A 24173-nucleotide genomic window follows, 5' to 3' on the forward strand; every position below is an offset into this window, starting at 1 on the left:
GCAGTGTCTGCTGTTTGGTGCCGAGCAACATGGAAAATACCCTTATCATGGTGACCATACCATACCATACCATATTTCACACCTCACTTAATCCGAATTTCATCACAACACGATACAGCAAAGACGCAACACGCCCAGGTCACCGTCTGTTCGTTCCCTTGCCATCGGGGAAAAGATACCGCACCGTCAAAACCCGGACTAACGGGCTGAGGAGCGGCTTCTTCCCCACAGCTGTAGCCTCCATCACCCCCCCCCCACACACACACGTCTGCCTATAGCTGCTGAGGACTAACTGCTAGTAAAGCTGCTGCAATATGGACGACTATGTGCAATAACCCCATGCACCACCTTCAGCTTTAAAAGCCGCCGCTATCTTTTGTCTCGTCATCATTTTTACTACCTCACTTATTTTTACTACCTCACTTATTTTTACCACCTCACTTGTTTATACTAAATGTTGTTTATTCTTGTTTTGTTTTTTTAATCCTTTACCTTGTCTAGTGTTGCTGGTCTGAGAGTCGCCAAACCAAATTTCGTTGTGTGCGCCGCACAATGACAGTAAAGTATGTTATGTTCTCTTATCTTACCAGGGAAAGAAAATAAATGAGGATGTCGAGTCGTTGTGCGGCCCTACGCCATTGTGCGTCAAGTGAGATCTGTCGGCGGTACTTTAGGCCCTCTGAATCCAGTGCAGGTTCCTTCACGCCTCGGGAGGTTCCCTAGGGAGTTGTTCCTTATCCGGCGCGAGGGTCTAAGGACAGCATGTTGTGTTGCTGTGAGGCTCCTTGAGGCAAATTTGTGATCTTGGGCTACACCGATAAAACTGACTTGACTTGGGGGAAAAACCCTTCTATGACCTTTGCTCTGTAACCGAGCACAAACAGCTCTAACTACTTGTCATGACCTCGGTAGTATTATTCGTTTACTCACAACTCCGTGTTTACTCGCTTCAGGGTTTCGTCTTTGCACTCAAATGGTCGTCACAATGAGCGTCTCCTCCTCCTCCTCCTCCTCACTGGAGAGTTTGGAAAGAAAACTGCACTGTCTGTGGAATTTCATGTGCCATAAAGGCCACGCTTGATGGGAGAACAGAGCAACTGTTTGTGTGCTTTAGGAGCGCGTCTGCCGGTCGGCCGCTATCCAAACAGCGCCCAACAGACTGGTTTTCAGAGGCCTTTGGGGGGGGGGGGTCCTCCGGTATGGAAGTTATCGCTTTAGCTACAGTACATTCAGCGACATCTTGATGTACTCAGTCCTATCGAAATGTCACGGCAGACGGTGCAGATGGCTGTAGGTGGAGAGGGCATCATCCAGGGGAGAGGAGGTGGAGAGGGCCTGCTCCAGGGGAGAGGAGGTGGAGAGGGCTTGCTCCGGGGGAAAGGTGGTGGAGAGGGCATGCGCCGGGGGAGAGGAAGTGGAGAGGGCATACTCCAGGGGGGAGGAGGTGGAGAGGGCTTGCTCCGGGGGAAAGGTGGTGGAGAGGGCATGCGCCGGGGGAGAGGAGGTGGAGAGGGCTTGCTCCAGGGGAGAGGAGGTGGAGAGGGCTTGCTCCGGGGGAAAGGTGGTGGAGAGGGCATGCGCCGGGGGAGAGGAAGTGGAGAGGGCATACTCCAGGGGGGATGAAGTGGAGAGGGCATGCTCCAGGGGAGAGGAGGTGGAGAGGGCATGCGCCGGGGGTAAAGGAGGTGGAGAGGGCATGCGCCGGGGGTAAAGGAGGTGGAGAGGGCATGCGCCGGGGGTAAAGGAGGTGGAGAGGGCATGCTCCGGGGGAAGAGTAGTGCTTAGCATAAGCCCTAATGGCAGTGCCACCGAACCACCCCCACCCCTCCTCTGTACTTCCCATACGACCCTGCAGTGTCCTCCCAATCTGGAAGAAGGCTATGGAAGTTAGGCCACATTTGCATAAGTTATACTACTACTACTACTACTACTACTGCTTTCGGCTGCTCCCGTTAGGGGGCGCCACAGCAGATCATCCGTTTCCATCTCTTCCTGTCCTCTGCATCTTCCTCTGTCCCACCAGCCACCTGCATGTCCTCCCTCACCACATCCATAAACCTCCTCTTTGGCCTTCCTCTTTTCCTCTTCCTTGGCAGCTCCGTATTCAGCATCCTGCTATAGTCCTCCCACAGCATCTCTCCTCCATTTGCATAAGTTAAAGTTGCGCCAAAATTAGTAGTTGAAGACGGCATAAAATATTCAGCAACAACTCTTGTTATTTATCTATAAACGAGTCGGTTTATTTGCATACCTTTACCCATAACTGCTGTCTCAAGAACAGCGAGGGCGTGGTCTAATCCTCAGTCATATTCATGAGCCGTCCTTTGAGTGACAAGCGCATGCAAGGGTCGGTGGTATGGGCGGTTCCATGTTTGGATGATTTGATCCGATTGGCTGTATGTAAATGAGAATCACAAATACTTTATTCACCCCCGAGGGGAAAGTGGATAAGAAGTGTCTGCTGGGTGTCAGATGAACGTCAGCAGGAGGAGGCTGAACCAGGATGAGCTCCTACGAAGAGAACACACAACTGAGCGATGGTACAAAACGCATGTTGACCACAGGAAGAGTTGATGTTACAAGTCCGTGTTTCGAATCCAGCCCGACTTGAGGGCTGCTCTTCAGCTCGTCTCTCTCGGAGCTGCTCGCCACAGAAGACATAAACAGGACTCGACAGATCTTTTCTGTTCACGACCGGGGTCCTTTCAGCACCTTGGACCACCCCGCAGATCAGGCCTCTCGCCTTTACTCTGATCTCTTTAACGTCTTCTGTGGTAAAAACAGATGCATCACAGGGTTGTGTAGATTAAAAAGAGCATATATATATAAAGTCTAAAACTTAATTGTTTAAATTTTATGTAAATAGGGCATCCGGGTAGCGTGGCGGACTACTCCGTTGCCTACCAACACAGGGATCACCGGTTCGAATCCCCGTGTTACCTCTGGCTTGGTCGGCCGTCCCTACAGACACAACTGGCCGTCTGTGGGTGGGAAGCCGGATGTGTCCTGGCCGCTGCAATAGCGCCTCCTCTGGTTGGTCAGGGCACCTGTTCAGGGGGGAGGGGGAACTGGGGGGGGAATAGCGTGATCCTCCCACGTGCTACGTCCCCCTGGTGAAACTCCTGTCAGGTGAAAAGAAGCGGCTGGCGACTCCACATGTATCGGAGGAGACATGTGGTAGTCTGCAGCCCTCCCCGGATCGGCAGAGGAGGTGGAGCAGCGACCAGGACAGCATGGAAGAGAGGGGTAACTGGCCAAGTACAACTGGGGAGAAAAGCGGGGAAAAATCCCCCCCCCCCAAAAAAATGTGATGGACCACCATACGGGATCAGTTGAGGCCCGCATTAACAACGGCCAGCATTGCCAAGAGATTATTTGTTTGAAGAAAAGCCAGTTCTTCTGCGTAGGAGAGAGGAGAGACACCAGGTGCAGAGCTCTGCATATCTTCCTCTTTCAGCTTTCCCCGTTTTTCAGGTTCGCCACAGCAGGTTTTCCATCAGGACCCTGTGAGGGCACAGCACCACAATATCCACAATTAATGATGTGACGCTGCCCGTCTTTCAGCCTCATAACTGAAACATCTACGGCGGTGGCGACTAATTCCAGGGTGTCGTGGTGTGCCAAGGCCAGCAGCTTTGCAGGGATTACCTGGGCCATAACCTTTTATTTCAACGTCCGAGGATAACGCCGCCGCTGGCCCGTTCTGCTCACACAGCCCGCCACGTAACCGTTTGTTTTTATGACCACAGCGTTTAACCATCTGTGAGGGAGGTTAACAGCGTCGCGGAACCAGGAAGTACTCCTGTTCCTACGTCATCCGTGTCCAGGGTATGAAGGGAGGTTTCTTGTATTTTTTTGAATGAAAAATGGCTAACTGACCCCTCATTCCGTAGAAGACAAAAACAAACAGGACTGAGGGTGGACGGGGGGGGGGGGGGGGGGGGGGACACAGCCCGCCACCACAAGTCAGGTAAACATGATCTCATCGTCCTTATTCTAAATCAGTGGCAACAAAACCGTCCCACTTTCATTACGGGTGGACACGACGTCTTACTTAGATTAATATAATATATAATAGATTAGTATGCACAAGAAGTCTTATTTAGATTAATATAATATATAATAGATTAATATGCACAAGAGCAAAGAGATAACACGGCCATAAAGGCCGTAAGACCATGAGGCCATAAAGGTCAACGAGCCCAAAACCGTTCTAGTAGCCTAATCCACATGCACATTGTGGAGCGCAGTTTAATTCTGGTCCCTCAGCAAATCCCATTTTGACCCGTTCGGCGTTCAATTCCCGGAAAATGTAAACCACGGATTAAACCCTGATGTGTCTGTAGCGAGACAAATGATTTTTGGAATTGCGATATCATGTCTGTTGTACTCAGGTTGTGTACTAGGAAAGCTAGGATTTGCACGAGAGGTACATTTCTGCTGTGCCGAGATACAGAACATCTGGTCAAACCTGTCGCAGGTTTGATACAGATCTTCATCTTAAAATATGATCCACACTTTGGTCGGGCGTCCCTACAGACACAATCTGCCGTGTCTGTGGGCGGGAAGCCGGATGTGGGTAAGTGTCCTGGTCGCTGCACTAGCGCCTCCTCTGGTCAGTAGGGGTGCCTGTTCGGGAGGGAGGGGGAACTTGGGGGGAATATCGTGATCCTCCCATGCGTTACGTCCCCCTGGTGAAACTCCTCACTGTCAGGTGAAAAGAAGCGGCTGGCGACTCCACGTGTATGGGAGGGGGCATGTGGTGGTCTGCATTCATTCTGTGTCGGTGTAGCTCAGTCGTCGCTTCGTCGCCTGCAGCTTGTACACAGTGCAGCTGCTTGCCTTCTGCCAGGAAGGAACCGGCGTGATCACATGACGCCTGTACTGGCCTCCCTTCTCTGGCTTCCTGTCTGTTTTAAGATCCAGTTGAAGATTTTGTTACTTGTCTTTAAGTCTTTAGATGGGCTGGCACCACCTTATTTATTTGAGCTGACACACCATCATACACCACTCAGAGCACCCAGGTGGACAAACCAGATGCTCCTACATGTTCCCCAGATCCAGGCTGAAGACTAGGGGCGATGAGGGACCTCTGCAGTGGCCGCCCCTGATGTCTGGAACCATCTACCAGTACACATAAGATCTGCTCAGACCCTCGAGACTTTGCATCTGTGTTAAAGACCTACCTCTTCTCGCTGGCATTCAATTCAAGTTGAGCTTGACACCATGAATTTATTGTGCAAATATACTTCAACATTTATGTTTTATTATTTATATTTTATATTTCTTATGTCATTATGTCTTCTTTACATATATTTTTATATTCAAGTGTGTCACTTATTTTACATTGTATTTTAAGTTTGTGTAGCACCTTGGCTCAACTGCGGTTGTTTTAAATGTGCTATATAAATAAACTTGACCTGACTTTCAGGGTTACCCTTAACCTGTAGCTGACTAACAGAACATTCAGGGTTACCCTTAACCTGTAGCTGACTAACAGAACATTCAGGGTTACCCTTAACCTGTAGCTGACTAACAGAACATTCAGGGTTACCCTTAACCTGTAGCTGACTAACAGATCATTCAGGGTTACCCTTAACCTGTAGCTGACTAACAGATCATTCAGGGTTACCCTTAACCTGTAGCAGCTAACAGAACATTCAGGGTTACCCTTAACCTGTAGCAGCTAACAGAACATTCAGGGTTACCCTTAACCTGTAGCAGCTAACAGATCATTCAGGGTTACCCTTAACCTGTAGCAGCTAACAGATCATTCAGGGTTACCCTTAACCTGTAGCAGCTAACAGATCATTCAGGGTTACCCTTAACCTGTAGCTGACTAACAGATCATTCAGGGTTACCCCAAACCTGTAGCAGCTAACAGATCATTCAGGGTTACCCCTAACCTGTAGCGGCTAACAGATCATTCAGGGTTACCCTTAACCTGTAGCGGCTAACAGATCATTCAGGACAATGCAACAATATTTAGGCTACTTTCACATATTTAGAAGAAAGATTTCTCTGAGGGACGTAGACACCAAGGGGCAGGAGGACAGATATTCTCTTTTGGGCGTCCGTGTAGTGTGGCGGTCTATTCTGTTGCCTACCAATACGGGGATCGCCGGTTCGAATCCCTGCGTTACCTCCGGCTTGGTCGGGCGTCCCTACAAACACAGTTGGCCGTGTCTGCGGGTGGGAAGCCGGATGTGGGCATGTGTCCTGTTCGCTGCAGCAGCACCTCCTCTGGTGGGTTGGGGAGCCTGTTCAGGGGGGAGGGGGAACTTGGGGGGAATAGCGTGATCCTCCCACACGCTACGTCCCCCCTGGTGAAACTCCTCACTGTCAGGTCAGAAGAAGCGGCTGGCGACTCCACATGTATCGGAGGAGGCATGTGGTAGTCTGCAGCCCTCCCCGGGTCGGCAGAGGGGGTGGAGCAGTGACCGGGACAACTCGGAAGAGTGGGGTAATTGGCCGCATACAACTGGGGAGAAAAAGGAGGGAAAAAAATACAAAAAAAAAAAGAAGAAGAAAGATACCCTATTCAATACATTGTTCTTGACTGTATTGACAGAAAGTTATTTACTTTGAGCAAATCAGAATCTCCAGTTTAAATGAAAACACTCAGCACGTCGTGTTCACCACTTTTAATGTGACAAGGAAACTGCACCGAGGAATAAGTTTGGAACCGGCCTCTGCTGGGAACAGGTGAATCACTCCGTTCTCTTAGCACACTACTGTGTCCAGTTTATGAAAATCAGAAATATGTGATACTTGATGTTGTAAACCTGACATGTAACATGCTCGTGTGATCAACACCAAAACAATGTAGGAAATAAAAACTAAAACTCATTCGTTTAGAAAAGAAAACTGAGCTCGTTTACAGAACAAGTCTAACAGACAGACGAGTGTGCATCTTTGAAGGTGTTATGTAAACTGCTGCACGACCTTCAGAGCTCGGTGGGGTCAAGGATGCGTCTCGGCTGCCTACAGCGGGTGCTCGGAGAAAGCGTTGTAGCTCTTCACCCGTGCAAAGAAAAAGGGATTATACATCTTGTCCAGGTCAAACGCCGTGACGACACTTTCTCCAGTCAGCCTGAAAACACAGAAGGTATCGTTTCACTTTCAGGTGAACACAGAAGACTACAGTAGATACAATACAGATGAATCTGTCGGAGAACCTCTGGGAATACTGCAGTAAGCTCTGGAGAATTCTGCAACATCATTTAACGGGTTTGTGTTGGAAGCTCGGGGGCGAGCCGGGGTAATCCGTTAAAACGCTGTTCTAATCACATCTCATACCTGTAGGTGATGTGGCAGGAATGGTGGATCCACACCAGCTTATTGAAGCGCTGACGACCCCCACAGGTCAACTGCAGTCCCACATGAAAGCTGTGGTCGGCCTCCGGCGCTTGGTTCCGCCTGCAGAACCTGTTCCTTTGAAACTCTGCCACCTTCTGTTGAGACAAGTTACTGCAGTTAACAGGCTTACCCGTTAACTAGATTGCGCAGAAGCAACAGGAAACGGCATTGAACAACGGCAGGTCACGTGGCTCTAAAACCGATTTACTGTCCACAGCATTTGAAGAACGGGGGCGAGAGACAAAACCAGGTATTTATGCACCTTACAAGTGTCACATGTCCTCGTTTCCTCAAACTCACCTCCTCTTTTCTCTTGCAGACAATAAAAACTTTGGTTTGATTGTCCGTCTCCTGTGACAGACGGTAATGACCATACAGAACAGAATCCAATCTGTGAGCGAGAGACAAGATTCAACCACCAAGGTCTTCCATTGCACCTTCTGAATCCATCTGACATGATAATCAGTTATGTAAAAAGGGGGAGGGGGGCGTACTTGGTATTCCTGCTAGACAAGCGAGGAACAACGGACAGTGGGTCCTCAGGTGTGGTCAGCATCATCACCTGGCCATCGGGGAAGAAACGGAGGTACCTGGGACAAAAACAGGAGTGTTTCCTCTGATCTATATACTCTCAGAAGCAGCTAGATGGATGCCGTACTAGGATGCTTAGAATGGCTGTCAACATATCATAGATGAGACATCTGACAAATGTACAGCTATACAAAGAGCTCGCTATGGTGTCCACAAAAGTGCAACAGAGAAGGATGCGTCTCGCAGGCCACTGCGTGCGTCACAGTGATGAAGCTGCCAACAAACTTGTGCTCTGGCAACCAGCTGATGGAAAAACTCAACATGGTAGAAGAAGAATCACCTATGCGGACAGCCTATTAAGGGACACAGGGGTGGAGAACGTATGGGAGCTAAAAATGATTCATGAAAGAGCGGGAGAGTTGGAAATGCCGTGTGGAAGCAGGTATGGGGCATCCTGACGGACAACCTCGGTGAGGTGAGGAGGTATATACTCTCTACATGACACGGTAATGACAGGAGTGGGAGTGCAACATCCACAACATCTACAGTACCTGTAGTATTCAACCTGGTGCCAGGCCCTGTAAAATCCGTCGAGCGATTCCTCCCCTTGACGAATGTATGATGTCTTGCTGATGTAGACACCTGCAAGAGAGGAAGGGTTTAGGTCGTCCAAAGCTCAAACCCGCAGGGAAACACTGCTCATCACTGCATCTGCACAGCAAACGGCGGTGGAAGCAATGGCAACTTCTCCAGGACTTGATTCACTGTGTGCTCGATTACCATCGAAACGCATGCGAGGCCGCTCTAGGAACATCTCTCTCCAGGACTTGAAGGGTCCAAGTTTGGTACAGCTCCGTCCCCACACTCTTAAACAGGCCGAGCGCCAAATCTCTGGGTCCCTTGAGATAAATGACCAAGAGCAAATTAAATGAACCTGAGAGTATCATCTAGGATTTTGTACTTCTTTTTAATCATACGTGATCTACAACATTGTTTCAATTGTGAAGTTAAGTTTCTGTATAATTTGGACAACTTCAACCAGCTTGTTAATATGACACCATATTAAATGCATAGGTTTATACTGTCTGTGCCCCTGACCGAGGCATGGCAAGAAGAACCGGGGTTGGTCCCCGGGCGCTGCACGGCGGCTGCCCACTGCCCCTGGCTACAGTGTGTTGGGATGGGTTAAATGCAGAGGATGAATTTCCCCATGGGGATTAATCAAGTAAATCTCGATCTTAATCTTAATCATTCACGATTATCTATAAACTGGGTTTGGTTTAGGGGTAAGGAGTTTTCACGAACAATTTAGATTTTGGTTGCCCCATATATTGGGACACATTGGCCTGTTGACCTGGACCCTCCCAGACTCCAATTCAAATCCCATCAGGCTCAAATGACTGAAATTAAGACTCTGTTCTCTCAGCATTATTTATATTGTGTACAGGGCAAATCAAGTGGAGACTCTGTGCCAGCAGACAACATGAGCTATACTAGTGGCTTTCAGGCAAGTTATTCTGAAATTATAGATATTTGAAGTAATGAGCTTATAGCTTGTCTACAGTAAAAAGATGATTTATTATTAGGGCTGCACAAAAAAAAAAGTCAATACAGCTCATTTCACAATACTTTGATTTTTCCAGCCCCTTGTATTGATACATTAAAAAAAACTATTTTTCTAACATTTTGATTTAACCAAAGGAGTTGAAACAAGTGCAACTGGACTTGGTATATATCCGTGAAGACGTTTCGCCTCTCATCCAAGAGGCTTCCTCAGTTCGTGCCTTTCTGACCAGACCAAGCCGGATATATACCAAGTCCAGTTGCACTTGATTCAACTCCTTTGGATAACCATGACCTGGATGAATGAGAACATTCACAGACATTTTGATTTATCATTTGACTGAATATCCATCCCTCAAATCCCTGTGATCAAATAGCCTCTGCTCCAGTAGATGGCGCTGTGGACCAGTCGTAGGCACCGGCACTTCCAGCAATAAGAGCCTTCATCTTTCAAAGCTGATGTTAGGGTGCACTTTGGTTTTATTTTATTTTATTTATTTATTTACCCCCCCCCAATATTAATCGTATTGCAATGTATCGTGACACAATCGTATCACGAGGTCCTTGCCGATACCGAGCCCTACTTATTACTGTGATGTGTGTATGAGGATGTGTATGGCTACGTAACTAAGTGCTCATAATGATTGTGGTAAAAGTGCTCACAATTCCCTTTTCAGAGTTTTTCAGAATGACACACAGAGCAAAGCAAGCCACAAACAAGCATAAAATTTTCGCCTCATCTCTCATGATGGTGAGCTGACCTTGCACGTATGTAAAAACCACGGCAGACTAAGGAGAGCTGCTCCAGGGCACGCATATCCAAATCACTGGACACAACCCAGCGAAATATGTACATCAGCACCTCTGGTGGTAAGGCTGTAGGAAAACAAAACGGTAAGACCGGCAACTGTACACTCAAACTGATGAAAACGTCAGACAACAAAGCGGCTCAGTGAGGTCTACCTGAGATGTGCATCTGAGTCATCGCCAAGTCAGGAATACAGATCTTGGAAGAGGGCTCTTCTACAGCGAGCTGTTGCTGGAAGTAGGAGAGCAGATCCTCAATCTCCCCATCGGCATCATTTTCTGCCATGCTGCGAAAAACAGACAGGGTTTGGTTTGAATACTGGGAGAGTGACAGATATTTTCCGAGGATTGCGGTTGATTATGTCAATTATGTAAGCAAACACAGCCATTTAGACATCGAAACATTTAAACATCAACATTACTTTTGTCTAAGTACTTAAAAAAAAAGCTAAACTATTTACCAGTTAAACAGTTATTTGATCTGGAAAGTGGTGGCTTGATATACGATAATTCAATTTATTGTGCAGTCTTGACTGGCCTTCTGAATACTGGTTGTACACTATCTTAAAATCTAATAGTCTAACATGCTTGTCCACCCCCTTTCTCCGACTAAAGCCGCACAATAAACCACCACATCAGGATGCAGTTCCTGTGGTCTGACTAGAAAGAAACTTGACAAACATAATCGGCCAAATGTTTAAAGTCGTGTAAAACCAGCCTGCAGTTACAAAGCTATTAAGACATGAAAAATATAAATGGAGGCAGGTAAAGGCCGACAGCATGGACCTACAGCTACTATTATACTGTTTACCTTCGAAGTCACTCTAATTGCCCCCGGGGCTGAGCTCTGTTGCCAGACAACACCAGCCTGCTTTACAGCATAATGGGCTGTAAAACCAGTCACAGCTCAGAATACTACAAAAATTCCTGAAACGACCAAACTGATTTGTCTTCATCAGGAGCTGTCAAGAAATTACAGGGTCAAAAACATCAGACGACCCAAATCAGCACCTTGGTTCTCCAAGACTACCCCCGTTTGCTTAAAACGAACCTGTAGGAAGGAAGTTAGAATACAGAGGTGGCGTAAAATAAAGTTTGAGGTCTCTAACTGCCCGCACTGCGAACTAAAGGAATGCAAAACACACTCTCTGTGGTCAGTACCTCATGTTTTTGACAGCTAACCATTGCCAAAAAAAGAAGTTCCTTTTCTCCACAGTTGCTAAACTCGCTCAGAAACGTCCCCCCTCATTCTTTACGTGCAACATTGCTCAGCTCAGAAAAGACATCGGTAGCTAAGTTCACATGGAGCCTAACATTTCGATTACAACCGGCGTAAAAGCCCAAACAGAATAAAAAATGCTCCATATAAAACACCTCAACCAGAACGAACACGCCCAAACTGAAGGACATGTCACGTGGTTGCAGACGGGTAGTTCATAAACCGGTCTAAAGAACAATTGCACCATGTCAACAATTGAACCTAAGTACTTTCTGGCTGCGTTCTTTCTGCGCATGCCCTCCGTCCTGATGTAATTGCGTGGGAATGTATGCAGACCTGCTATTGTTAGCACTAGCTCAGCCTCGTCGGCAGATGCGGCAGAATTTGTCTGTTTGCCGGCATGGGAAGGCTCGCAAAAGCAAGCCACCGGTCGTATGGCCTGGTCTGCAGTCACCTCTCCTGACTGCAAACCCATTTACGCCACTCACCAGCCCCGTTAGTAGTCCTACCGGCCAGCGTGCCTCTCCCGCTCCTGTCGAAAGAGTAAAGCAACGCACGCTAGAGATAGGCGACTCCATTACCTGCAATATAAGATTAGCTTTGCCAGCCTGGGTTCACCGTTTACCCGGGGCCAGCGTCTCCGACACACAGGATAATCTTAGGGTGCTGGCATCAAAGAGGGAGAGTCAGGGAACCCAGGCACACAGCGCCACTACTTTCAGCAACATTGCTATTCATGTCAGCACCAATAATGTTAAGATGAAGCAATCGGAGATCACAGAGGCTAGCCTAGTCAGGACACTTGAGTTGGCCAGAAAGATGTGTTGGCATCAATTGTCTCTGGTCCCTTACCCGTGAGGGGTAACGATGAGATGTACAGTAGGCTCACCTCAAGGAACCGCTGGCTGGCTCGTTACGGTAATGAGCAGGGATTTGGCTTTGTTGACAACTGGCCTTATTTCTGGGGCCGCCCTTACCTGCTGAAAGTGGACGGCATTCACCCCACTGGGGACGGTGCTGCCCTTTTGTCTAGCAATATAGATAGCCGTCTATGTTTAGTTTGACACTAGGGACTTATCTTTCAGCAGGTTGCATATGATTAGAGAGCCTGCTAGGTTTAAATCTAGTGCGGATGTGGAGTCAACTAGTTTAGTTAATATGTCTAGTCATACAATTTCTCATAGTGTAGATTATCAGATTGACAGCTTGGTCTATAACATTGAGACTGTCTCCCCACCCTGCTGTATTGCTCCCAAGCTATCCTCTCCTAAATGTGTGAATCACAATAATCTAATAATTATTCCCACTACTGGTGGTGGTGAAATGTGCAAGGAAGCACCTAATAATCTACAGAACCAAACATCTAATGTTATCAAAAGTGGGAAAACACATTGTTCAAAGCATAGGTCTTCAAAACTGTCAACTAAATAACACAAGGTGTCTAATTCTGATTAATATTTCACCTATTGGCAGAAGTTCTGCCTACTACTGATCACTTCAACAAGACACGTAAAATTTGGTTCCATAAATATCAGATCACTGTCGACCATAGCCTTATAAATAAATGATCTGATTTTTGAACATAGTTTTGATATGATTGGGTTATGTGAAGCATGGCAGAAACCAAATGTTTTCCTTCCCTTCAATGAAGCCTCCCCACCTGACTATACTTATGCCCATGTTGCTCAGGCGAATAAACAAGGTGGGGGTGTCGCCTGAATATTTAAGTCTATTTTCAATGTAACTTCTAAACATAAATCTAAATTCAAATCTTCTGAGACTTATTCTAAGTCCATTTCCCTCAGCCACAAACAGACTCTGCTCAGTCCATATTCTGATACCCTACCGACCTCCTGGCACTTACTATTTCTTGAAGAATTTGGAGAATTTATCTCAGGTCTTGTTACTCATTCTGATGTGATTCTGATTCTTGGTGATTTCAATATCCATCTCATTAAGGCTGATGATCCTCTATGTAAAGCCTTTCTGGCACTTGTTAATACTTTCGGTTCACTCAATTTGTTCAAAAATCGACTCACTGCAGTTGTAACGCTTGATTTGGTTTTATCAAAAGGGTTTATCTGTTCTTGATCCGACTGGCTTGCCAACCACATCTGCTGTGTCAGGTCATTTTCTCATTAAATTTGAAGCATTATTGGCCTGTCCTGTTAATGTCATCACAGATGTAATTATCACTCACCACACTGGTCCCTCCACTCTAGCTGCATTGGCCAGCAGTTGCTTGAAGCCTTGCCTCCTTTCACTGTAGAGACAGACTCTGCTGATAATCTCACTAGGGACTTAAATGTGGCCTTCTCCATCAATCAATCAATCAATCAGACTTTATTTGTAAGGACTTTATTTGTATAGCACAAACAAATGTCACACAAAGTGCTTCACACAATAAAACAATAAACGCCCGGGATGACCCCCAAGGTTGGACTACCCCGGGGCTCGAATCCAGGACCTTCTTGCTGTGAGGCGACCGCGCTAACCACTGCACCACCGTGCCGCATCTTGTTCAACAAGTTTCATATGTTCATATTTTTAAGTCCAGACTGAGAACCTATCCTGCCTCAACAACAGCTTTTAAGCTTTCGTCTGGACCTTTTAGCCTTCTATTGCCATTTGAATTACTGGAGAAAAATTAATGAAAAGATTCATTTTGTTGCCGCTATAATAATATTATTATGGCATTACCTCCAGCAAAAATGCCTGGAAAGTGTCAGAAGTTTTTTCCAGTTGACTTTTTTATAATGTTGTGGGACCACATTTCAATTAAAAACGTGGTCTCCTTATCTCCCCATGTGCTACCACAGCTCATTTTTCCTTTTTCCGGTTCTGACGATAGCCTGCCAGAACTTCCTGTAACTGGTCATAAAGTCCGAACAAGGGCTGTGCGACATGACTAAAATCTCATATCCTGAAGAGGTCATTTCATATCCCGATAACGATACACATATTATGATTTAGCACATTTCCTGCAAATTCAGTGAATAAACAGTTTCTGGTCAGTGCCCCGCACACGCAGGGTTTGTGTGGAGGGGCAGCCCCGTGCAACCATAAATGACAGTAAAACAGTAGAAACTCCCACCTGAGCTGAAATTAAACAAGTCTACATAAATTAGGTAAATAACAAAAACAATAATGGAGTCTCTACTGCATTTTGCTGTTATTTATGGCCGTGCTAATTTCTCATTTGCTCTCTGTTTCACTACCGGCAGGGCTCAGCCCCTCCACACAGAGCTCGGCGAAGCAGAGGAGGGACAGACAGCAGTGGAGAGCTGACGACAACCACACTATAGAGACGTTACTATAAATGCAATAAAAGCTTCACGAGTAAAAAGCCAATAAGAACACTTTTTATGTAATCCACACAAAAGATGAATAGACTCCAAATGTTGAAAAATATTAGTGTGATTTGCGACACAACGAAATAAACGACAAGAGAATAATATGAAACGATAGACGTGTTTCTATCGTCACATGAGATATATATGTTACGGGTAATGTGAAAAAGCGGTTAATGTGCAAACTACCCGGTTAATGTGCAGATTACCCAACGGGGCGGTTGATGTGCACATTACCCGCCAGAACGGGTTATCTGCACATTAACCGGGTAGTCTGCACACCACCCGTTTGGATGGTTAATGTGGATGGAGCGAACCTGCAACTCATCTTTTTAGGATATTTTGATATTTAAATCAGCAATGGGCCTTTAGCCTAATGACTCATGAAGTGAGGCCATCTGAGGAATCACAAGTTGTGGTAAATGAAAGAACAGACGTTGGCGATATCATTCTGTCTTTAGATCAGCGTTTCCCCCCACTTGTGTAACGAGGCTATTAGCATCAAAGAACACAAAAATGAGCCCTCCTCCTCGCTCTCTATCTGATCCCTGATATGAATGAACAGCCTACAAATTGGACAAGGGTGAAAAGAAATATCAGTCTTGGCCATCTCCCATCAGGCTGCTATAGCCTACTCTCACATGAGTATGACATGCGTCATCCAACCAATTCGAAATGGCAATCACTCCGTGGACAGACTGGTAAATAACACTTTATGAAGGGGAAAACAGAACCAAATCCATTTTATAAGTCCAGTATGTAGGAGCAGAAGCAGCGAAAACATATGTCAAAATGCAATTCCTGTCTGCCAATCAGGCAAGACAAATGAATGAACAGGCGATACCTTTCAGATGCACTTTTACACAACCGATCAAAAAAGACAAAAATGTGCCCGATCCCCTCCCTCGCCTGGCTAATATAGCCTAGTAGCAGACTACCCGGTTAATGTGGATAATGTGGTTCGTCCTATCCACATTAACAGCCCAAGCGGGTAGTGTGCAGACTACCCGGTTAATGTGCAGACTACCCGTTCTGGCGGGTAATGTGCACATTAACCGCCCCGTTGGGTAATCTGCACATTAACCGGGTAGTTTGCACATTAACCGTTTTTTCACATTACCCGTAGCATATATATATCCTCACATCACAGCCCTAGTCCCAACCATCCAAAAAAGGTTTTCACACAAGAACCGAACCGAACAGAGATCACCTCTTTTCGTTGGACCACGGTTTGGCTGTTTGGTCCGGACCGTGGTCTGGGGGAGGTTTCACACCAGTAATTTCGGTTCGGATCAAACTGAAAAGCCCGAAGGTCTGGACCAAACAAGGCAGGTGTGAAAGGGTCCTAAGCGTCACTGAGCGAGACACCTAACCCCTAACCGCTCCCGATGAGCTGGTTGGTACCTTGCATGGTTGACGCCACCATTAGTGTGTGAGTGTGTGGGGGTGCATGGGTGAATAATGGATGTTGTAAAGCGAATTGAGTGGCTGGTGCAGCTAGAAAAGCGCTATATAAAAGAGCAGTCTATTAATAAGAGTATAATAACTTTTATTAATGTAGCACTTTTGTTGCAGCTATAAAAGCACCATATAAAAGAGCAGTCCATTAAAGATATCCATCCATCCATTATCCGAACCGCTTATCCTGCTCTCAGGGTTGCTGGAGCCTATCTCTGCAGTCACTGGGCGGCAGGCGGGGAGACACCCTGGACAGGCCGCCAGGTCATCACACAGGGCCCGACCACACACACACACACACACACACACACACACACACACACACACACATACACCTAGGGACAATTTAGTACAGCCGATTCACCTGACCTACATGTCTTTGGACTGTGGGAGGAAACCAGAGCACCCCGAGGAAACCCACGCAGACACGGGGAGAACATGCAAACTCCACACAGAGGACGACCCGGGACGACCCCCAAGGTTGTACTATCCCGGGGCTCGAACCCAGGACCTTCTTGCACCACTGTGCCGCCCATTAAGAATAATATAAAAATAACTTTTATTTAAATAGCTCTTTTCTAAACAATGTTACAAAGTGCTTTACAAAGAAATAAAACCAGACAAGGCAAAAATAATACTAAGACCAAATAAGTAAGAGTAAGAATAAAAACTATGAATAAATATAATATATGAATGAATGAAGTATGAATACAAAATATCAAACATTTGTAAAAGCTTTCACAAAAACAAACGTTTTAAGACGAGATTTAAAAGGAGCTCGAGACTTGGTTAGTCTTAGTTGGACAGGAAGAGAGGTCCATAGTGTGGGGGCTCTAACAGCACGAGCCCGAGACCTGGGACTAATCAGCAGGGCTCTATCTGCAGATCTTAACGGTCGAGAGGGCGTATCCCAGGTCAGCTGATCAGAAATGTGTGTAGCAGCAAGACCATTTAAGGCCTTAAAAGTGAGCAGTAACATTTTAAAACCAACTGGAAACATAACAGGGAGCCAGTGTAGGGAGGGGAGCAACAGGGGTGATATGGTCATGTCTCTTTGCCCCGGTAATGAGCCGAGCAGCGGCGCATAGTACCAACTGCAGACGGTGGAGGTAAAGCGTTGCAATATTCGAGCCGAGAATTACTGCGAGTGGAATGCGAAATGAAAAGTTAAAAGGGAAGTAGCTTACTCACCCAACGCCATCAGGGTCAGACGGGCGGCTGTAGTTTATCCTAAACTCGATGTCAGGCACAAGCTGCATTGCCCTGCGATAGTATTTGATTGCTGCAAGTAAGAATGACAAGTTTAAGTAGGGAAGAAAACACAGTCGAAATACTAATGCAAAAACATCTGTATTTAAAACTCTTTACGATTCAATAAAGCCAGACGGGTGGGGGCGGGGGGGGGTATACCTGAGTCTAGTTATTGTGCACGGCAACCAGTTTAATAATTCAATCCGTAAAAAGACATGTATACACTTACCAACTGCAGTCTTTAAAAAGAGTATTTACACCATGTCTGAGTATTTTTACACCATGTCTGAGTATTTTTACACCACGTCTGAGTATTTACACCAGTATTTTACACCGAGGCCCTCAGTGCTATCCTCCCACAACTAAACCACCTTCTCCGAATAGCCTCACCGTGACACTCGGGCTACAGAGCTCAACTCCTACGAGAGTTAAAATACACCAGCTGCTGAGACGGGAGCCCATGGCGACTGAAACCATCAGGGATTTACCACTGTTACCGGTACGACGGGACGCTGCGTCGCAAAAACAGACGTCACATAGCCCAAATCAATGTCATTACCTACGAAACAAGAGCAAACCCACCGCAACCAGTCACAATTACTCGTACGGCCACCAAGCAAGTACAAAGCCCATAAAACACAAATAACACAACCAGGACTCAACAGGCATCATCTAAAAATCTAAACTAAAGAAAGCCTCAATAAATCTTAAGAGAACGCTACGTTAGGTGCGTACTAGTTTTACATCAGCTAGCGGACGGGCCCTCCGTTCCAGAAAATGCTGATGCGGTCGGCTAGGCCAGCCAGAAGGCCCCCTGCATGTCAAAGAACACGCCCAACGCGGCAAACTCGAAACCCGATTGGTTAAAAAATATGACGATCGACAACATCCTCCCCATTTGCTTCGACAGCGGAGGGCTTCACTCGAAATTCTGAAGGCCTCAGAGTCGCCTTTTCAACCGGACACGGGGAAAATCCGACTGAATAAAAGCTCTCGTTTGCGCGAGCACACCGGAAGCAGCGCAAACGAGGCAACGAGTAGCAATGAAATGATGCTAATAAAGGACGCTGATAGGCTGACGGGAACGGACCTTGTAAAACACATATAGCATTAATGAAAATATATATTAAAGTGAATATACATTTCTGATTCTGACATCCAGGGCAGCAGAGAAGGTCTCGCTGGCCGCGACGGCCCACCTTTGAATCACACACCAGCAGAAAAGTAGTGTTGCGCTAGTTTCCTCAGGTTGAAACTTCCTGCTGGCCACAGCTCAAATTTCAAGTTATTTTCTATTGACACATGTGGATAATCTTTTGTCACGACTGCGGTGTAGCCAGCACTGCAACCTAGTTGACAGTTTCAACCTGAGGAAGTCAGCCCAACGGTGCTTTTCTGCCCTGTGTTACATTGCTCTTTAATGATAGGAGAGGCATTATTCGGTTTTCTGAAAAATTTTCTTAGATATAATGCACCAAAAAAGATAGTAACCTCATAGTAGCAGTTTATCTGATCACTGCAATGGTCCCACTATTATCAATGGCCCTACGGTTATCATGAAATATATAAGGAAGAATTACCCCACCTACCAATTTTACTCTTCCTTTTACCAGTGACTTTATCTATGAATCTTAAAAAATACATACCCTCATAGACAGCTCCATTCTGCTCCTCCTCTACAGCTCTCAGAAACAGCTCTCTGGCCTGACACAAGATGAATGATGTCAGCAATTAACCACCAGCAACTCTACTGTAAATGTAGGTAAAAAGGCTGCAGAAATAAGGACCCACTTTACCTTTTCCTCCCTCGCCAGATCTTGTGTCCTTTTGAGGTCCGCAGCTCGACGGGCTGCTTTGCTCATCCCAGTTGCTTCAGAGCATGGTTTCAGTTCAGAGATCCACTGAGCTCTAAAAACATTGAGCTCAACCTGCCATTAAACAAAGTACCACATACAGTTAGGTCCATAAGTATTTGGACAGTGACACAATATTCGTATTTTTCCCCCGGTACACCACTACAGTGGATTTGAAATGAAGTAACCAATATGTAATTGAAGTGTGGACTTTCAACTTTAATTTAAGGGGTTGGACAAAAATATTGCATTAACCGTTCAGGAATTACAGCCAGTTTTATATATATGGCCACCCCATTTTCAGAGGATCAAAAGTAATTGGACACTTGACTAACAAGTGGTTTCATGGGCAAGTAAGACCTTTTCCGTCATTATTCCATGACAAATTAAGCAGATAAAAGGTTTGGAGTTCATTCCAAGTATTTACATTTGCATTTGGTAGCTATTCATCGGAACTCTCAACCTGAAGTCCATACGAGGTGTCAATACAAGTGATAGAGGCCATCATTGGGCTGAAAAAGCAAAGGAAATCTATCAGATGGATAGTAAACACTTCAGGAGTGGCCAAATCAACATTTTGGTACATTCTTAAAAAGAAAGAATGCACTGGCAAGCTCAGCAACACCAAAAGGCTTGGAAGACCACGGAGCACATCTACAGTGGATGATCGCAGAATTCTTTCCCTAGTGAAGGGAAAGAATTCTGATTCGCAACATCTAGTGAAGTCAAACACTCTTGAGCGGTAGGGGTATCATTGTCCAAGTCTACAATCAAGAGACGCCTGCATGAAAATAAATACAGAGGGTTTACGACAAGTGAAACCCACTGGTGTCACTTAAGAACGGGAAGGCCAGATTAGACTGTGTTTAAAAACATCTAAAAACCTACCCAGTTCTGGAACAAGGTTCTCTGGACAGGTGAAGCAATGATTAACTGGTAAAAGAAGGATGGGAAGAGGAAAAGTGTGGAGAACAAAAGGAACAGCTCATGATTCTCAGCATGCCATATCATCTGTCAAACATGGTGGAGGTAGTGTTATGAAATGGGCATGTATGGTTGCCAGTGGAACTTGGTCATTGGTGTTTATTGATGATGTGACTACTGACAGAAGTAGCAGGATGGATTGTGATGTTTATAAGGATATACCATTTGCTCAGATTTAGACAAATGTCACAACACTGAGAGGATGCCGCTTCACACTACAGATGGATAGTGACACAAAACAAGCTGAGAAAGCGACCCAAGAGTCTCTCAAGGCAGAAAAGTGGAATATTCATCAGTGACCAAGTCAGTCACCTGACCTCAACCCAAGTGAGCAGGCTTTTCACTTGCTGAAGATCAAACTAATGGCCAAAAGACCCACAAACAACCAGCAACTGAAGGCAGCTGCCGTTAAGTCTTGGCAGAGTATTTCAAAGGAGGAAACTCAGAATCTGAAGATGTCGATGGGTTCCAGATTCAGACAGTCATTGACTGCAAAGGATTTTCCTCCAAACATTAAATATAATTGTTATAATCACAGTTATGTTTGTTTGTCCGATTACTTTTGAGCCTCTGAAAATGGGGTGACCCTGTATGTCCATGGTTGTAATTCTGGAACTGTTAATGCCATATTTTTATCCAACCTCTTAAATTAAAGCTGAAAGTCTACTCTTCAATCACATCTTAAACACTTCATGTCAAATCCACTGTGGTGGTGTACAGGGGGCAAAATTAAGAATATTGTGCAACTGTCCAAATACTTATGGACCTAACTGTATGTCTATTAATGTGCGTCACAGCTCTTAGTCATACCATAAAACGGTAACCAAGTAGATTTTAAACATTCAATTTACATGTCGGGACATTCTTCTTCGACACCACAAGTTGGACAAAGTTTGCTTTTGTTATGGCTGGCGTTGGGGTGGGGGTAGAAATAGCCTAACAGACCACTGGCGTGCAAATAGTTGCACAGGCTAGTTGCACAGCTCGTTTAGAATATTAAGACACCAGAAAACAAACTGTCAGTCTTAAGAAACATTAAGTTACTTTTCTGCTAAACAAGGTTGGACGCATGTATGCTGACTGTAGCTCTCAAAATTCCTGTAAACTTGCCTGCTAATTTAAATACATGCTCAGAAATTCTAAACACTCTGAATATACTAAGCTATCAGGCACTTACTGACAATTTGTGTCTAATGACTGACTCGACTCAAGCAATTTTCATTGCTGTCACAAATTAATGAAACCGCTGAAAGTGTTGTGTGGCTTCTAATGTCTTGGTTGCAGAGGTAAAGAGCTTCTCTACACATAATCCTCATAACGACTGATCCACACTGAACTGTTGCACTGCTCTACTCCATGAGTTATATATGTCCCCGAGACATGTACCTTATAAGCCATGATAGATTCCCTCCCAGACTTTGGGTTAGTGATGGCCGCATTAATAAACTCAACAACAAGAACAACTGCAGCTAGAGTATTTTCTTTATTGTAATATGTGCAGTGAAGATAGTATCTTACATGGAGGTTTGGATCATCTGAACTTTCATCTTCTTCACCCTCTATCATACCACCAACATCTGCATTTTCTTCAGCCTGTGAGAATCGAAAGCAAAATGTTGGCTTATTACATCAGCACCACCACTGGGAGGAAAAACTTGTCAGACTGGACAGCTTTATCACCCAATATGTAATGGATTTCCACAGGACGACATACGATAATGAGATGGCGCGAGATGTGGCCCTAATAACTGTGTGTCTATTTCTCACTCTCTTTATCCCTCACTCCAATCGGCGCTATCATTCATTTGGACCTGATGAGGAAAAAACACAAACCAGGCAGCCCACAACACGTCTGCACACGACTGTGAATGCCTTCAGTAACCTTTGCTGCACTGGTGAGTGTTGTAGCGAGCAACGCATACTATATATTTATAATATTTATCCAGCCATCCATTATCTAAACCTCTTATCCTGCTCTCCGGGCCGGGGGGATGCTGGAGCCTATCCCAGCAATCACTGGGTGGGAGACACGCTGGACAGGCCGCCAGTTCATCACAGGGCCCACACACACACACCTAGGGACAACTTAGTATGGCCGATTCACCTGACCTACATGTCTTTGGACTGTGGGGGGGATCCGGAGCCCCCCAGAGGAAACCCACGCAGACACGGGGAGAACATGCAAACTCCACACAGAGGACGACCCACCAAGGTTGGACTACCCCGGGGCTCGAACCCAAGTCTTTCTTGTTGTGAGGCGGCCGCGCTAACCACTGCCCTTTATAATATTTATTAGTTTTTTTTTTTTTTTAGAAAATCAATGCACTTGTAGCACACTTCCACAACACTACGTTAGCAACGCCTGCAAGATGGCTGGCTGCAAGCTGGCTGGCTGGCTGGCTGACAGGCTGGCTGGCTGCAGGCTGGCTGGCTGCAAGCTGGCTGGCTGGCTGGGTGGCTGGCTGCAGGCTGGCTGGCTGCAAGCTGGCTGCAGGCTGGCTGGCTGGCTGCAAGCTGGCTGGCTGGCTGGCTGGCTGGCTGCAGGCTGGCTGCAAGCTGGCTGCAGGCTGGCTGGCTGGCTGGCTGCAGGCTGGCTGGCTGCAGGCTGGCTGGCTGCAAGCTGGCTGGCTGGCTGGCTACAGGCTGGCTGGCTGCAAGCTGGCTGCAGGCTGGCTGGCTGGCTGGCTGCAAGGCGAGGTGACGGTGCGACTTGGCCGGATAAAGAGATCAAGTCGCTGCTGGCGTGAGCGCAGGGTAACACGATCAGTCCTCACAACAAAACAACAAAACAAATACAAGAAAACAAAGCAGCTCTGAAACTTATTTACCCCGCACTGGATCTGAGGGCAGTTATTAAAGTTCATTATTTTTCCATTATGACATTTTTCACCGAAAACATTTTTAACGCACAAATGCCAATGATGGGGGGGGGGGGTCAGCTGGTAAAGGGGACGTCGGCTAACGCCAAATAATTGGGTATTAAAATAGACCCCCCCCCCACTCATAAGGTCCCGCAGCGGACTCGAGGCCGATTAGGCGCGAGACGTATCGGAGATACCGAGTCTCGCGGCGGGCGCGCGCGAAGTCACAACACCAGGACGGAGACGCGTTAAAGAGAAACAACCACACTGGCGAGCGCGGCCACGATTAGCCTGCTAGCAACCCGTCTCCGTCTCAACCGTTTAAAACATAATAAAACCAGCTACTGACCATGACGGCTCGCCTACTTTGTCTTCCGGGTTTCTCCGCAAGTGATGAAAATGAGCAGTTTTACAGTTCACGGTCGGAGAAACGCACAACACAGCGGACATGTTTACGGGCACGCAGGGACGCGGCCATCTTGGATGACCCGCCACGGCTGTCTGAGGTCTGCGGCGGCGGTGTGCGTCACGCCAAGCCGGGGCGGGGCGGAAGGGCGGGGCGGAATCTACGGTAAATATTTATTTAGTAAAATTCAGTTTTTCCACATTTTATTTTATTTTATTTTATTTTGGGGGGAGCTGAAAACATGTCGGTGCGGGCCTAGAGTAGTAGAAATGATTGCCCTCGTGAAACGTAAAAAAAAAAGAGACACATCGCGCAGCCGCCTTGTTGAGGGGCGGAATCGATACTTTTTCGTACTTCCGGGGGAAATAGCCAAAGCCGTAGCCATAGAGTCAACATTGGGGGGGGCACCAAATCTGCCGGGTTCTGGGGGGGGGGTCCTCCCCAAGAAAGAAAAAATTGTTTTTTGAAAACTTTTTTTTTTTGAATTTCTTTTTTGAAAATTCCCGCCATCCTGAAATATTTTAAAATTCC

At 46.3% G+C, this 24173-nt stretch overlaps 1 protein-coding gene across 1 annotated transcript; it reads right to left on the minus strand.

The window, feature by feature from the left end:
* Window positions 1–6629: 6629 nt before the first annotated feature.
* On the minus strand, window positions 6630–23725 carry fbxo9 (F-box protein 9). The gene is made up of 13 exons (XM_056292434.1): window positions 23586–23725; window positions 21894–21968; window positions 19335–19466; window positions 19185–19242; window positions 17479–17569; window positions 10417–10547; window positions 10215–10329; window positions 8671–8789; window positions 8442–8532; window positions 7854–7949; window positions 7660–7750; window positions 7300–7454; window positions 6630–7093 (listed from the first exon to the last, which is right to left on the minus strand). Exons 1-13 carry the CDS (start codon window positions 23586–23588, stop codon window positions 6985–6987), a joined length of 1266 nt encoding a protein of 421 aa, XP_056148409.1. The 5' UTR covers window positions 23589–23725; the 3' UTR covers window positions 6630–6984.
* Window positions 23726–24173: the final 448 nt, after the last annotated feature.

Source organism: Lampris incognitus, chromosome 13 (genome assembly GCF_029633865.1).
Source record: "Lampris incognitus isolate fLamInc1 chromosome 13, fLamInc1.hap2, whole genome shotgun sequence".
Classification (NCBI taxonomy): domain Eukaryota; kingdom Metazoa; phylum Chordata; class Actinopteri; order Lampriformes; family Lampridae; genus Lampris; species Lampris incognitus.

Bases quoted from the DNA above. Each gene is read 5' to 3' on its own strand.
- fbxo9 (XM_056292434.1), bottom strand. The intron at 10,548-17,478 runs GTGAGTAAGCTA...TGTTTTTCGCAG, and splicing joins TCTGACCCTGATGGCGTTGG to CATGGCAGAAAATGATGCCG. The intron at 7,455-7,659 runs GTGAGTTTGAGG...TTGTCTCAACAG, and splicing joins TCTGCAAGAGAAAAGAGGAG to AAGGTGGCAGAGTTTCAAAG.